Source organism: Pelophylax lessonae, assembly GCF_965119305.1.
Source record: "Pelophylax lessonae genome assembly, chromosome: 11".
In the NCBI taxonomy this organism is placed as follows: domain Eukaryota; kingdom Metazoa; phylum Chordata; class Amphibia; order Anura; family Ranidae; genus Pelophylax; species Pelophylax lessonae.
This window is the reverse complement of record NC_138778.1, coordinates 234,669,654-234,686,630: the sequence shown is the minus strand read 5'-3', so window position 1 is coordinate 234,686,630 and position 16,977 is coordinate 234,669,654. Positions and strand designations below refer to the sequence as shown.

The 16,977-nt window shown below is 47.3% G+C and overlaps 1 protein-coding gene across 1 annotated transcript in view; it reads left to right on the top strand.

Annotated features, from left to right (window-relative positions):
- LOC309567509 (uncharacterized protein) overlaps nt 1-8,579 on the top strand; it is a 69,110-nt gene extending 60,531 nt beyond the window's left edge. The window contains exon 9 of the mRNA XM_082272893.1: nt 6,325-8,579. Within this exon, the coding sequence (XP_082129019.1) occupies nt 6,325-8,559 (2,235 nt within the window). The 3' untranslated portion in view covers nt 8,560-8,579. The remainder of the gene's footprint in view (nt 1-6,324) is intronic.
- The last annotated feature ends 8,398 nt before the right edge of the window (nt 8,580-16,977 follow it).

Genomic DNA, 16,977 nt, shown 5'->3' with positions numbered 1-16,977 from the left:
ACTGAATCAGTGACAAGGTCATTTGAGGCCTCAAAGTTCACAATTCTTGACCTGTAATAGGAAAAATGTATTTCTATTTAGTACTGGAAGTCTAACATGCCCAACTGCAACCCTACCAAGACATGGCCGTCCACCTAAACTGAGCGGCCGGGCAAGGAGAGCATTCATCAGAGAAGCAGCCAAGAGGTCCATGGGAACTCTGGAGGAGCTGCAGAGATCCACAGCTCAGGTGGGAGAATCTGTCCACAGGACAACTATTAGTCGTGCGCTCCACAAATCTGCCCTTTATGTAAGAGTGAGAAGAAGAAATCCATTGGTGGAAGAAAGCCATAAGAAGTCCCATTTGCACTTTGGGAGAAGCCATGTGGGGGACACAGCAAACATGTGGAAGATGGTGCTCTGCTCAGATGGGACCAAAACTGAACTTTTTGGCCTAAAAGCAAAACACTATGTGTGGGGGAAAACTAACACTGCACATCCCCCTGAACACACCATCCCCACTGTGAAACATGTTGGTGGCAACATCATGGTGTGGGGATGCTTTTCTTCAGCAGGGACAGGGAAGCTGGTCAGAGTTGATGGGAAGATGGATGGAGCCAAATACAGGACAATCTTAGAAGAAAAGACTTGAGACTGGGGCGGAGGTTCACCTTCCAGCAGGACAACGACCCGAAACATCCAGCCAGAGCTACAATGGAATGGTTTACATCAAAGCATATTCATGTGTTAGAATGGCCCAGTCACAGTCCAGACCTAAATCACATTGAGAATCTGTGGCAAGACTTGAAAATTGCTGTTCACAGACGCTCTCCATCCAATCTGACAGAGCTTGAGATATTCTGCAAAGAAGAATGGGCAGAAATGTCCTCTCTAGATGTGCAAAGCTGGTAGAGACATCCCCAAAAAGACTTGCAGCTGTAATTGCAGGGAAAGGCGGTTCTACAAAGTATTGACTATGGGGGGGGGGGGGGGGGGGGTGAATACAAATGCAGCCACACTTTTCACAGATTTATTTGTATCATTTATCATTTTCCTTCCACTTCACAATTATGTGCCACTTTGTGTCAGTCTATCACATAAAATCCCAATAAAATACATTTACGTTTTTGGGTGTAACATGACAAAATGTGGGAAATTTCAAGGGGGGTGAATACTTTTTCAAGACACTGTATGTATTACACAGTTTCTGAGGCTAATTTAATGCAGATAAGGCGCCAAGTGAGTTTAATTACCATTTAATCAGCCACAGAACCCGTGTAATTCGTGTGTGTTTGGGTTTAAAGGGATGAGGTGGCAACTCTACTCTAAATAAGATCTGATGGCTTAGGTGCCTTTCCTTCCAGTCAATGACCTAAACCTTACAGAGCGGGCGAATCTTACTCTATGTGTAAATTCCTATTCACATGACTTGCAGAAATAAGAGGCATTCCGACCTGAATAATAGGACATCATTAGAACTGACATACAGTATCTGACAAAAGTAAGTACACCCCTCACATTTTTGTAAATATTTTATTCTATCTTTTCATGTGACAACACTGAAGAAATTACACTTTGCTACAATGTAAAGTAGTGAGTGTACAGCTTGTATAACAGTGTAAATTTACTGTCCCCTCAAAATAACTCAACACACAGCCATTAATGTCTAAACCGCTGGCAACAAAAGTCAGTACACCCCTAAGTGACAATGTCCAAATTGGGCCCAATTTGCCATTATCCCTCCCATGTAACTCGTTAGTGTTACAAGGTCTCAGGTGTGAATGGGGGGCAGGTGTGTTATATTTGGTGTTATCGCTCTCACTCTCTCATACTGGTCACTGGAAGTTCAACATGGCACCTCATGGCAAAGAACTCTCTGAGGATCTGAAAAAAGAATTGTTGCTCTACATAAAGATGGCCTAGGCTATAAGAAGATTGCCAAGACCCTGAAACTAAGCTGCAGCACGGTGGCCAAGACCATACAGCGGTGTAACAGGACAGGTTCCACTCAGAACAGGCCTCGCCATGGTCGGCCAAAGAAGTTGAGTGCACGTGCTCAGCGTCACATCCAGAGGTTGTCTTTGGGAAATAAAGGTATGAGTGCTGCCAGCATTGCTGCAGAGGTTGAAGGGGTGGGGGGGTCAGCCTGTCAGTGCTCAGACCATACGCCGCACACTGCATCAAATTGGTCTGCATGGCTGTCATCCCAGAAGGGAGCCTCTTCTAAAGATGATGCACAAGAAAGCCCGCAAACAGTTTGCTGAAGACAAGCAGACTAAGGACATGGATTACTGGAACCATCTCCTGTGCTCTGATGAGACCAAGATAAACTTATTTGGTGTCAGATGGTGTCAAGCGTGTGTGGCGGCAACCAGGTGAGGAGTACAAAGACAAGTGTGTCTTCCTACAGTCAAGCATGGTGGTGGGAATGTCATGGTCTGGGGCTGCATGAGTGCTGCCGGCACTGAGAAGCTACAGTTCATTGAGGGAACCATGAATGCCAACATGTACTGTGACATACTGAAGCAGAGCATGATCCCCTTCCTTAAGAGACTGGGACGCAGGGCAGTATTCCAACATAACCCCAAACACCTCAAAGATGACCACTGCCTTGCTAAAGAAGCTGAGGGTAAAGGTGATGGACTGGCCAAGCATGTCTCCAGACCTAAACCCTATTGAGCATCTGTGGGGATCCTCAAATGGAAGGTGGAGGAGGGGAAGGTCTCTAACATCCACCAGCTCTGTGATGTCATCATGGAGGAGGGGAAGAGGACTCCAGTGACAACCTGTGAAGCTCTGGTGAACTCCATGCCCAAGAGGGTTAAGGCAGTGCTGGAAAATAATGGAGGCCACACAAAATATTGACACTTTAGGCCCAATTTGGACATTGTCACTTAGGGGTGTACTGACTTTTGTTGCCAGCGGTTTAGACATTAATGGCTGTGTGTTGAGTTATTTTGAGGGGACAGTAAATTTACACTGTTATACAAGCTGTACACTTACATTGTAGCAAAGTGTCATTTCTTCAGTGTTGTCACATGAAAAGATAGAATAAAATATTTACACAAATGTGAGGGGTGTACTTACTTTTGTCAGATACTGTAACTCAATACTAGAGTTCACCATTGGGGGGCGTTGCTGGTGAAGTTTGTTCTTTCACATCTTACTTCCAGTAAAAGCCACGAACTAGGCTGGGGTTGGGGGAGGGCAGATGTGGATTTTCATATAAAGAGAATGGAGACTTTTTGGCTTTGTCCTTCTGTATGATCCCATTCCCTACATTGGGGATTTACAGAGGAGAGGAAGATGTCACCCGGTGATGGGTTTATTTGTCCTTAAATGAAAAGGACAGAAAATAATAACCCCGTACTGAGTGTTTGACCTCAGCAGTTCACCACCGCGGCGCTCTCCACATATCCCACCCAACCGGACCAACCGGTTCTCACATATTTCATACATTCCAATACAACACACCGTGCAAACTTCACAGTTCCCGTGTCCTTGTACTATGTCCCTGTACTCTGGTCCTTATTGTGTCCTTGTACCATGTCCCTGTACCCTGGTCCTTACTTTGTCCCTGTACTCTGGTCCTTATTGTGTCCTTGTACCATGTCCCTGTACTCTGGTCCTTACTTTGTCCTTGTACCATGTCCCTGTACTCTGGTCCTTACTACGTCCCTGTACTCTGGTCCTTATTGTGTCCTTGTACCATGTCCCTGTACCCTGGTCCTTACTACGTCCCTGTACTCTGGTCCTTATTGTGTCCTTGTACCATGTCCCTGTACCCTGGTCCTTACTATGTCCCTGTACTCTGGTCCTTATTGTGTCCTTGTACCATATCCATGTACCTTGGTTCTTATTGTGTCCTTGTACCATGTCCTTGTACCTTGGTCCTTATTGTGTCCTTGTACCATGTCCCTGTTCCCTGGTCCTTACTGTGTCCTTGTACTATGTCTCTGTTCCCTGGTCCTTACTGTGTCCTTGTACCATGTCCCTGTTCCCTGGTCCTTACTGTGTCCTTGTACTATGTCCCTGTTCCCTGGTCCTTACTGTGTCCTTGTACCATGTCCCTGTTCCCTGGTCCTTACTGTGTCCTTGTACTATGTCCCTGTTCCCTGGTCCTTACTGTGTCCTTGTACTATGTCCCTGTTCCCTGGTCCTTACTGTGTCCTTGTACTATGTCCCTCCTCTGTGTCCCTCCACTGTGTCCCTGTTCTGTATTCCTCTTCTATGTCCCTCTTCTGTGGCCCTGGCCTGTGTCCCTGTACTATGTCCCTGTCCTGTGTCCCTGTACTATGTCCCTGTCCTGTGCCCCTCTTCTGTGGCCCTATACTATGCCCCTTTTCTGTGGCCCTGTACTATGTCCCTCCTCTGTGGCCCTCCTCTGTGTCCCTCCTCTGTGGCCCTCCTCTGTGTCCCTGTAGGGAAGGTGTGGGGGGGGGGTCAGTAGAAGGAAGCACAGCCTGCAGGGGGGGACACAGAAGATGGACACTCCCAGAAGTGTTGGCCTCAGTGGAGAGGTGATTGGAAGGGTGTTCCCAGGGGGCGGGAGGAGATCGGTGATTGGTCCATTCTATACATTTGTATCTCATATTTATTGTTTCATTGTAAACATTTTGCAGCAAATGTATTCTAAAAACCTTAAAGTGATAATAAACCCGAATCCAACAATGCCACCCATCACAGCTTCCCAGTCATCAGAGGTGGCGGCTGCATTCCTTTTCTTTTTTGCCATTTGCATTCGAGCTGAACGTTACTCACTTTTTATATTTTGTTAATCAGGCTCCTACTCCTCCCTACCCCCCTTCACCCCCCCCCCCCCACCAAAACCCCCAATTTTGTCACAAGAGTTGGCAGTGCGACAGATGAAAGTGGGACCATGCAAGATTCGCTGAGTGGGTGAGAATGTTATTTCAGCCCTCCCCAGCAGACCAGGTAAGGGGGAGGGGGTCTGAACAGAGGTGTAATTCGAACCTTTAGAGCCCCGTGTCCCCTTCCCCCCCACAGTGGCGAAATGCCAAGACCCGGTTGCAAGTGCGACCATTGTGACCCTGGTAGTTCTGCCACTGGTGTCAGTAGTTTTTTTATTTATTTATTATTTAAAATTTTTACCATTTTATTTTATTTATTATTTTACAATTTTTTATTTTTATAATTTTTTAGGAGCCCTGTTGGGGGGGGCTTTGGTGAGCTATCGGGGGGGGGGGGTCTAAACAGACCTCCAATGTTTCAGCTTTGGGACAGAGAAAGGAGATTGAGGACACAGCTCTCCATTTCCATCTCTGCAGCCTCAGCTGTACAGAATGAATGGACAGGAAGATCTCTGCACCGAGGCTTCCCATTCATTCACAAACTGAAGCATAGCAAACACAGTTATGGATGAACACAGTTTACTATGCTTCAGGTATGAATGGACAGAGTCAGTGATTGGTACAGATCACTGACTCTATTCATTAAGACATGGAAGGGGGCCGATAAATGTGTCCTTTCCTGCTCCCCATCCTGACAGCGTCCCCTGCAGCAGCCGGCGGGTGAGGGGATGGGGGAACCCGGCAGCGCTGTGGGAGATGAGGGGGGGGGGGGAGTACACAGGAGCCTGATCACAGCAGGAGGTGGATGAGAGGGGCACAGTGGCGGACGGTGCTCCATGAGTCGAAGAGGGGGGCACCGGACGGACCACACCATACCCCCCACCCCCCTGTCGCTGGCTCACTCACCCTGGACATGTGGAGGGCGAGCAGGCAAGCAGCGGCGGCTTCCCCGTCAATCTCCTGCGTCTCCTGTTTCCTCCCTCCTCCTCCTCTTTGGCCAATGCCATGGCTTTTCCTTTCGGCCAATCGGGGAACGGGTCTCATGATTGGCCAGGAGGAGGATCCGTGTGACAATAGCAAATATACATTCGCTATTGTCCGACAACTGGGTGGGCTCAGGGCGCAGTGCTCTGCACCAAGCCCACCCTTTTTTGAAGCCTATTCGAGCCTCTGGCTCTAATCACGTGCTTCAAAAAAAAAAAACCCATTGGAATCCATGCGTCCGGCGCCCCGCATGTAGATTAGGGGGCTGGATGCATACATAGGGGGGCCACGCCCCCTGCGCCCCCGATGGACGGGCCACCACTGGAGGGGCGGCATGTAGAGGAACTAAACCCCTCCATGTTCACTTATTAACTCTAATTGCTGTTATAAGGCTGCAGATCTCATCTTTTTCCTTCCTGTTACCTTTAGCATTGTAAGATTCAAAAAGGATCAAAAGTTCATGAATTCCATTGCCGTAAATTCCACACCTCGTCCGTGAAATGGCGCACAGCCCTCCCACCAACACACTTTTTAAGACTTAACTCTCCAGATTCGAAGCTGCATTTTCATTCCTCTTCCTGGTGCGGCCAACCTGCAAGACGGGATGAGCTGCTCTGTCTGCCTCGATACGAAGTCCGGGTTGGTGACACTAAGATGTGGACACAACTTTTGTCAAAAATGTGTCACCTATGTGCTCAGCGCTCCAGAGGAGTCCGGGGTGTCGGCCTGTGCGGAATGCCAGCAATGGCTCCAGGAACAGCATAAAAAAGAAGAGCTTCAGAACCTGGACTCTTCCCAATCAGAACTGAACCTGGACTCTTCCCGATCAGTGCAGGACACGGACTCTTCCAAATCAAAACCGAACCCGGACTCTTCCCAATCAGAACTGAACCTGGACTTTTCCCAATCAGTGCTGGACACGGACTCTTCCCAAACAAAAGCGAACCCTGACTCTTTACAATCAGAACCAAAACCCAAATCTTTACAATCAGAAGTGAACCTGGACTCTTCCCAATCAAAGCTGAACCGGGACTCTTCCAAATCAAAGCTGAACCGGGACTCTTCCCAATCAAAGCTGAACCCGGACTCTTCCCAATCAGAAGTGAACCGGGACTCTTCCCAATCAAAGCCGAACCCGGACTCTTCACAATCAGAACCAAAACCCAAATCTTCCCAATCAGAAGTGAACCCGGACTCTTCACAATCAGAACCAAAACCCAAATCTTCCCAATCAGAAGTGAACCCAGACTCTTCGCAATCAGAACCAAAACCCAAATCTTCCCAATCAGAAGTGAACCCAGATTTTTCCCAATCAAAGCTGAACCCGGACTCTTCCCAATCAAAGCTGAACCCAGACTCTTCCCAATCAGAAGTGAATCCAGACTCTTCACAATCGGAACCAAAACCCAAATCTTCCCATTCAGAACCAAAACCCAAATCTTCCCAATCAGAAGTGAACCCGAACTCTTCACAATCAGAACCAAAACCCAAATCTTCCCAATCAGTAGCGAACCTGGACTTTTCACACTCAGAAGCGAACCCGGACCCTTCACAACCAGAACCCATGGGATCCAGGGCATTCTGTACATTTTGTATGCACTCCTCTGTCCCGGCTGTAAAATACTGCCTACGTTGTGAATCTTCCCTGTGTGCTCTACACATTCTAGTCCACAAAGTGTCACCAGATCACGTCTTATGCGATCCCACCTCTTCCCCCCATAACTACAGCGCCCTCACCCACAAAGGGTCCGATGAGGTGATGATGGACCTCCTTCTAGAGAAACTGATCACAAAGAAAGAAGAGACGCAGAAACGAGTTCTGAGCCTGCAGGAGCACCAGGAGAAGGTGAGGGAGAAAGCTTCAGAAGTAAAGGATGGGGTCAATGTCCTGTTCAAAAGACTCCGGAAACAACTGAAAAGAATCCAGAACCGAGTCCTACTAGAGACGTCCTGGCAGGAGGAGAAGGTTTCACAGTCGGTTTCGGATCTGATCCAGAAGCTGGAGATGGAGACGGAAGAACTGTCCAGGAAAGTCCATCATATTGAGGATCTCCGGGCCTTGCATGGACCTTCGCGTTTCCTACAAGATGAGGTTTTCCGGGACATCAACCAGGCAGCGAATGCAGAGGAGAACCTGGAAGATGAGGCTGGAGATGTGAATGAAGAGACAATTTCAGAGATCATACATAACGATTTATTTCAGATGATAATCGATGTGTGTCCGGAAATCCGCACTCAGTCCCTGACAAGGGTCCAGCTGGATATGGACACCGCAGCTGATAATGTCTGCATCTCAGAAGACCTGCAAGCTGCATCCTGGTCAGTGTTAAGTCAGAATCGTTCGATGACTCCTCAGCGATTCGAGTCCTTCCAGGTTCTAAGCAGCACAGTCTTCCCCTCGGGGCGATATTACTGGCAGGTAAAGAGCAGCAGCTCGGGAAGCTGGAGAGTCGGGGTGTGTTACCCCAGTATGGACCGCAGAGGAGATGCTTCTGTTATTGGGAATAACGATAAATCCTGGTGTGTGTGTCAGATCTGTGACCATAATAACGTCTTCTCCCACGCAGCAATGCATGACGGAGAAAACGCTGCTTTCACTCTTTCCTGTACCAGAGTGGGAATTTATCTGGATTATGAGGCGGGGCGACTCTCCTTTTATGAGCTGGGACTCCCAATCAGACACCTCCACACCTTCACCACCACCTTCACCGAGCCCCTCCATGCCGCCATCTACGTCTGTGGTGAGGAACAGCAATGCCCCACATGGGTGAGGTTCATGGACTGATCTTTTCTCTGAATTGACTAATCTATATAGTGAAAGCCTACTCCCCTACCCCTCCTCCCCTTCCCTGGGGCAAATCTGGCTTTTCAGGGGGTGGGGGTGGGGGATGATTGATTAATATATTATGCCAAAATATACCCCAACCTTCCTGTAGTCACCATGAATGTGGATTCTCCTATGTATAAGAAAAGTATTTATATTATTACATTCTGCTATTAATTGTAACATTGTTGCTTCCTGTGGTTTGATGTTCTACAGCTTTAACTGTAGAGAACCCCTCCTATAGTGAGGGGGGAGGATGAATGATTATGATATTATGCCAAAATTTTCCCCAACCTTCCTGTAGTCACCATGAATGTGGATTCTCCTATGTATAAGAAAAGTATTTATATTATTACATTCTGCTATTAATTGTAACATTGTTGCTTCCTGTGGTTTGATGTTCTACACACAGGGATTCTCAAACTACGGCCCTCCAGCTGTTGCAGAACTACACATCCCATGAAGCATTGTAAAACTCTGACATTCACAGACATGACTAGGCATGATGGGAATTGTAGTTCCTGAATATCTGGAGGGCCATAGTTTGAAGACCTGTGTACAGCTTTAACTGTAAAGAACCCATCTTATAGTGAGGGGGGGGATGATTGCTTAATATATTATGCCAAAATATTCCCCAACCTTCCTGTAGTCACCATGAATGTGGATTCTCCTATGTGTAAGAAAAGTATATATTATTAATACATTCTGCTATTAATTGTAACATTGTTGCTTCCTGTGGTTTAATGTTCTACAGCTTTTACTGTAAAGAACCCCTCCTATAGTGAGAGGGGGAGGATGATTGATTAAGTTATTATGCCAAATTTTTACCCAACCTTCCTGTAGTCACCATGAATGTGGATTCTCCTATGTATAAGAAAAGTATTTATATTATTACATTCTGCTATTAATTGTAACATTGTTGCTTCCTGTGGTTTAATGTTCTACATGCAGGGATTCTCAAACTACGGCCCTCCAGCTGTTGCAGAACTACACATCCCATGAAGCATTGTAAAACTCTGACATTCACAGACATGACTAGGCATGATGGGAATTGTAGTTCCTGAACATCTGGAGGGCCATAGTTTAAAGACCTGTGTTCTACAGCTTTAACTGTAAAGAACCCCTCCTATAGTGAGGGGGGAGGATGAATGATTTTGATATTATGCCAAAATTTTCCCCAACATTCCTGTAGTCACAATGAATGTGGATTCTCCTATGTGTAAGAAAAGTATTTATATTATTACATTCTGATAATAATTGTAACATTGTTGCCTCCTGTGGTTTAATGTTCTACAGCTTTTACTGTAAAGAACCCCTCCTATAGTGAGGGGGGGGGGGGGTGATTGATTAAGTTATTATGCCAAATTTATACCCAACCTTTCTGTATTCACCATGAATGTGGATTTGCCTATATATAAGAAAAGTATATATGATATTAATACATTCTGCTAATAATTGTAACATTGTTGCTTCCTGTGGTTTAAAGTTCTACAGCTTTAACTGTAGAGAACCCCTCCTGTAGTGATGATAGAAATCTCCTTTGCTTTGTATGTAATGGATAACTCTGTCCTTGAGGTTTAGCTCAAGGCCCATTCATACCAATGGACACTGGATCCATCACGCTGGATGGTCTTTTTTCAACTAGATTACCTACGTAACTATGTAACCAATGGGTTTTACCATACTTTGATGTAGGTGCCAGAATGCTGGCATTGTGGTTGCTGGTGTCCGGTCACAGTATAGGCCAGTGATGGCAAACCTTGGCACCCCAGATGTTTTGGAACTGCATTTCCTATGATGCCCTCTGAACCCTGCAGTGTAGTTGAGCATCATGGGAAATGTAATTCCAAAACATCTGGGGTGCCAAGGTTCCCCATCACTGGTAAAGGCCATGCATTGGTCACAACGTTCCTGCCGGTATGAGTGTGAACTCCACCCGGCCAACCCCAACTGAATAATTCCTCGTCTGGGGTCAATCTGCCTCAACCACATTCGTCCCTCCATGGGGCGATGTTCTCCAGACCTCCAGGTAGGTTCTTAAGTCCCTGGCATCCCAACCCAGAAGCCTCCCTATTGGTTGCTGAGGGTCCCCTCAAACAGAAGAGCCAATAGGAAAGCTAAAAGAGTGGGCCTGTACGTGAGAAGTTGAGATTTGCATATGACTGAGTTGCTGGGTTCATCAGAGGTTCACCTGAAGTTATGGATAACTCTGTCCTTGAGGTTTAGCTCAAGGCCCATTCATACCAATGGACACTGGATCCATCACGCTTGATGGTATTTTTTCAACTAGATTAACTACGTAACTATGTAACCAATGGGTTTTACCATGCTTTGATGTAGGTGCCAGAATGCTGGCATTGTGGTTGCTGGTGTCCGGTCACCGTATAGGCCAGTGATGGCAAACCTTGGCACCCCAGATGTTTTGGAACTACATTTCCTATGATGCCCTCTGAACCCTGCAGTGTAGTTGAGCAACATGGGTAATGTAGTTCTAAAACATCTGGGGTGCCAAAGTTCCTCATCAATGGTAAAGGCCATGCATTGGCCAAAACAAGGTTCCTGCCGGCATGAGTGTGAACTCCACCCAGCATCATGGGAAATGTAGTTCCAAAACATCTGGGGTGCCAAAGTTCCTCATCAATGGTAAAGGCCATGTATTGGCCAAAACAAGGTTCCTGCCGGCATGAGTGTGAACTCCACCCGGCCAACCCCAACTGAATAACTCCTCGTCTGTGGTCAATCTTCCTCAACCACATTCGTCCCTCCATGGGGCGATGTTCTCCAGACCTCCAGGTAGGTTCTCAAGTCCCTGGCATCCCAACCCAGAAGCCTCCCTATTGGTTGCTGAGGCTCTCCTCAAACAGAAGAGCCAATAGGAAGGTTAAAAGGGTGGGCCTGTACGTGCCAAGTCGAGATTTGCATATGACTGAGTGTCCGGGTTCATCAGAGGTTCACCTGAAGTTATGGTGGAATGGGGCACTGGTGATACAAGACTAGGAGAGGAAATATAACTGACACAATAGGGGGGAGATTTACTAAAACTGGAGAGTCTAGTGCAGCTCTGCATAGAAACCAATCAGCTTCCAGGTTTTATTGTCAAAGCTAAGTTGATTGGCCACCATGCAGAGCTGCACCAGATTTTGCACTCTTTAGTTTTAGTAAATCCACCCCCGTTCACACTAGCGCAACTCTAAATGCGACATTCATGCGACTTTACACCATCTGGCACTCAAGTCGCAAGAAAGTTGCATCAAAGTAGCACAGGAACCTTTTCAGGAACTTTAAGTCGCATAGATTGGATTGGGTGCCGTTGAAATCAATGGGATTCTTTATGTCTCCAAAGTCGCATAACAAGTCGCACTGGTGTGAACGGAGCCTCACACTGATAGAAAACATGGAGGGGGTCTCCGTGCCATAAACCACCACTGAGAACTTCCAGCACCGCCATCATTTATATATTCCCCATAACACACATCCTATGGGTGAGGCACTCCAATACAGGGGGGAACCCCTGAAAGCCAATCAGAACCCACCTTCTCCTGACCTCAGCAGAGTGAAGTTTGATTGGTTGCTGTCGGGTCACTGCCCACATTTACACCTCTAGCCTTAATAATAATAATAATAATAATCACCACTTCAGCCGTGGAAGATTTCCCCCCTTCATGACCAGAGCATTCTTTGCTATTCAGCACTGCGCTACTTTAACTGGTAATTGCGTGGTCATGCAACACTGTACCCTAATGATATTTAGGTGGGCGGCTCGATCTGTGATAAGTGAGTCAATGAGACTCGGCTGATCACATATCGGAGTAAAGGGCCAATCCCGCCTCTTACCATGTGATCAGCTGTCAGCCAATGACAGCTGATCAGGTGATGTAAACAGAAGTCGATCATCGTATTTTTCCTCACGCTGATAGCAGAGGCGATTACAGGCTTGTGTAAACAGGAAATCGGTTCTACACACGGAGAGCCACTGCTGCCTCATCAGTGCCACCTGCCAGTGCCCACCAGTGCTGCCTATCAGTCCCCATCAGTGCCACCTATCAGTGCAGCCTCATCAGTGCCCACCAGTGCTGCATCATCAGTGCCCATCAGTGCAGCCTCATCAGTGCCTCCTGATAAGTGCCTATAAATGCCGCCAATTAGTGGCCATCGGTGCCACCTATCAGTGCAGCCTCATCAGTGCCCACCAGTGCTGTCTTAACAGTGCCTCCTAATAAGTGCCCATCAATACCGCCTATTAGTTCCCATCAGTGCCCCCTAAGAGTGCCCACCAGTGCTGCCTCATCAGTGCCTCCTAATCAGTGCCTATCAATGCCGCCTATTAGTGCCCATAAGAGTGCCACCCATCAGTGCCCACCAGTGCTGCCTCATCAGTGCCCATCAGTGCAGCCGCATCAGTGCCTCCTAATAAGTGCTCATCAATGCAGCCTATCGGTGCAGCCTCATCAGTGCCTCCTAATAAGTGCCCATCAATGCAGCCTATTAGTGCCCACCAGTGCAGCCTCATCAGTACCTCCTGATCAGTGCCCATCAGTGCTGCCTCATCAGTGTCCATCAATGCAGCCTATTAGTGCCCACCAGTGCAGCCTCATCAGTACCTCCTGATCAGTGCCCATCAGTGCTGCCTCATCAGTGTCCATCAATGCCGCCTATTAGTGCCCATCAGTGCCACCTATCAGTGCAAGTTGGAAAATAAGTAGTCTAAACAATAGGCTACCTATAGCGATTGCTTCCGGCTTGCGTTCCGCCCCTCACTACCGTCACCACGCTGTGCGTTCCAATCTAGATTCTAAAAAAAATCGTTTTAAGCCTGAATAGGTTCTGGTGCTATAAGGCACGCAGGACCCACAACATTTGGTGAGTGATTGAATTCTACATTATCACTTGGATGTAACACAGCACCTAGCACTTTAATATAAGAAAATCTGCACTGAAGAATCAATGTTTATATGAGAACCATTTGCACTGTTTTTGGAACTTTCACCTGATTATTAATTTTTATTGAACACTTATTTATTGGACTTTTTATCGATGGTATTTATTTGTGCACAATATTGTATGTATTTGAAGCAAGCGCTATAGGTAGCCTATTGTTTAGACTACTTACTTTCCCACCTATCAGTGCAGCCTCATCAGAGCCCACCAGTTCTGCCTCATCAGTGCCCATCAGTGCAGCCTCATCAGTGCCTCCTAATAAGTGCCCATCAATGCAGCCTATCAGTGCCACCTATCAGTGCCCATCAGTGCAGCCTCATCAGTACCTCCTGATCAGTGCCCATCAGTGCTGCCTCATCAGTGCCTCCTGATAAGTGCCCATCAATGCTGCCTATTAGTGCCCATCAGTGCAGCCTCATCAGTGCCCACCAGTGCTGCCTCATCAGTGCAGCCTCATCAGTGCCTCCTAATAAGTGCCCATTGATGCAGCCTATTAGTGCCCATCAGTGCCACCTATCAGTGCAGCCTCATCAGTACCTCCTGATCAGTGCCCATCAGTGCAGCCTCATCAGTGCCTCCTGGTCAGTGCCCATCAGTGCTGCCTCATTAGTGCCCATCAGTAAAGGAGAAAAATGACCTGTTTGTAAAATGTTATAACAAACTATAAAAAAAATATGAATTTATTTTTTAATTTTCTATCATTTTTGTTCCTTTTTAAAAAAAAAATACCCCCCCCCCCCCAGCGGTGAATAAATACCACCAAAAGAAAGCTCTATTTGTGTGAATAAAATGGTAAGAGTTTTTTATTTTCAGCCTCGCCAAAGAGCACGATTTGTACTAATAATATAAATGTCTATTGTTTATGCAAAACCTTTAATAAATATATCTTTAAAAAAAAAAAGATAAAAATGTCATATGGGTACAGTGTAGCCTGACCGCACAATTGTCATTTAAAAGTGTGACAGCGCTAAAAGCTGAGAATTGACCTGGGCAGGGGGGGGGGGGGGGGGAGGAGGAGTGCCCGGTATTGAAGGGGGGGAGTGCCCGGTATTGAAGTGGGTAATAAAAACTTATCATCATCCTTATTATTATTACTATATTTGATAGATTGAGGACGGTTGACAACTTCTGTTCTTACTGCAGTCTGTGGCCCCATTGGTGAGATTTTCCCTCACTTCCTGTCATGGGTGACACCGTATGAGCAGCACAGGAAATGAGGGGAATTCTCCATAATAAGCAATGTTAATGTTATGTTGTAATGTTAAATTGTGACATTGTTACCAAACCAGGGCCGGGACAAGGGGTGGGCAGTAGGGACCCAACAGCCACCCTGTCTTCTCTCCAGCGGCTGAAAGGACTCCAGGGAGAAGGCCAGTCCACGCGAAACCTCTGCAGTGGGAATGTTCTACGAGAGAGGCAGAGGTTGGCTGGGAGAATTCGGGACAATTTGTTTGGGGTATGGTGTGGGTACAGACATTGGGGGACTGGAACTAAAGAGTACCTTCAAAGTCAACCCGTTTGGGGTCCCCTCCTGTGTTAGTCTCCTTCTGAAAAGGGAGAGATGTGACCGGAGTCACATTGGTTGGAGGGCCTGTGGAACACAGCTTACCTTAGAGAGGTTGGGCAATCCCCTCAGCCCCTTAGAGAGGTTGGGAAATCCCTCTCTCAGCCCCCAAGGCCCCTCTTATATCTAAGTCACCCTGTGTCTATTAGGGACACAGGGTGACCAAGAAGTCCAGTCTGGTCTGCCCAAACCAGACTTCCACAGACTGATCTATGAGAGCTCCATGCGCCCTGCAAGGACAAACTTACAAACTATGTGGAACTTTATCAAGGAAGCTGCCATGATGGATTGACTCTTTGGGACTTGTTACCCGACAAACTCAGGCACAGACTGATTAGAGGTCTGGTACCTGGTTAGTCTACCTTTGGGGGGAAGATATGTGACTGTACTCACCAACCATCACTGGGAGTGAAAGACAGATTCCTAATTGACACTGGGAATATGATTTGGATTGCTTCAAATGGGTTCTGTGTTTACACTTATGATAATGTGTATTGTACCTCAATGTCAGAGACGGACAATCTGTCACTGGCCGTCGCTTCCTATTGTCTGTGTATTGAGGTGTGATGTGGATTCTGTTAAGCTGGTCTGTCCCATTGTTAATGAACTCGAATATTGTTTCTGTCCAGGTGGCTAGATAATTAGTTCAGGTCAAATCTATTACTGTATACAATTTCATCTGCATATGATAATGTAATCAGGCAACCCCCTGACCTGTGTTTGGTAATCTGATCAGGAGGGGGATGTCCATGCTGTATATAAACTGTATGACTGTTCAGTAAAGGAGAAGGTTCCAGTACAAGCTAAGTTGTCGGCTAGCTTTCTATGGGGGTGGCTGGAAAATCTGATATCTATGTTCAAGACTGAAGGAAGCCGTATACTGACAGAAGTCCACAAACAAACACAGTGTGGGTCGGGGTTCTGTTACAGTGCCCATCATTGGTGTCAGTGGGAGGAATAGTGCCCCAAGGGTCCGATATAGGCAAGCAAAGGGCTGCATCCGGCAACTGGGCCACAGTTTTAGACCACTGATATAGAGAAACAATTTGTTCTGAAGCTCAAAGAGACGTCACACATCTGTGGCACAGACTAATTTTATTGATTTTGATACAATTTTTCAGGGAAGACTACAACCCCCATCAGTGTCTTATGTCTGTGTCCCTATTGGAGTTTATTCATCACTTCCTGTCTGTGTGACAACATTGCCATTAGGACAGGAAGTGAGAGAAAATATCCCCAAGAAGGTCTCAGAGGGCGATAATAACCTGACCGCAGTGCTGACCCCTCCCACCACCATGTCCTGGGCGGAGTCAGACTTTGTGAGCCGGAAGTTGGAGGTGTCCATGACTGACCACTCCCAGCTCCATGTCCTGGGCGGAGTCAGACTTTTTGAGACGGAGGTTGGCGGTGTCCATGGCTGACCACTCCCAGCTCCATGTCCTGGGCGGAGTCAGACTTTGTGAGCCGGAGGTTGGGGGTGTCCATGGCTGACCACTCCCACCTCCATGTCCTGGGTGGAGTCAGACTTTGTGAGCCAGGGGTTGGTGGTGTCCATGGCTGACCACTCCCAGCTCCATGTCCTGGGTGGAGTCAGACTTTGTGAGCCGGAGGTTGATGGTGTCCATGGCTGACCACTCCCAGCTCCCTGTCCTGGGTGGAGTCAGACTTTGTGAGCCAGGGGTTGGTGGTGTCCATGACTGACCACTCCCAGCTCAATGTCCTGGGTGGAGTCAGACTTTGTGAGCCAGGGGTTGGTGTTGTCCATGACTGACCACTCCCAGCTCAATGTCCTGGGCGGAGTCAGGCTTTGTGAGGTGGAGGTTGATAGTGTCCATGCCTGACCACTCCCAGCCTCATGTCCTGGGCGGAGTCAGGCT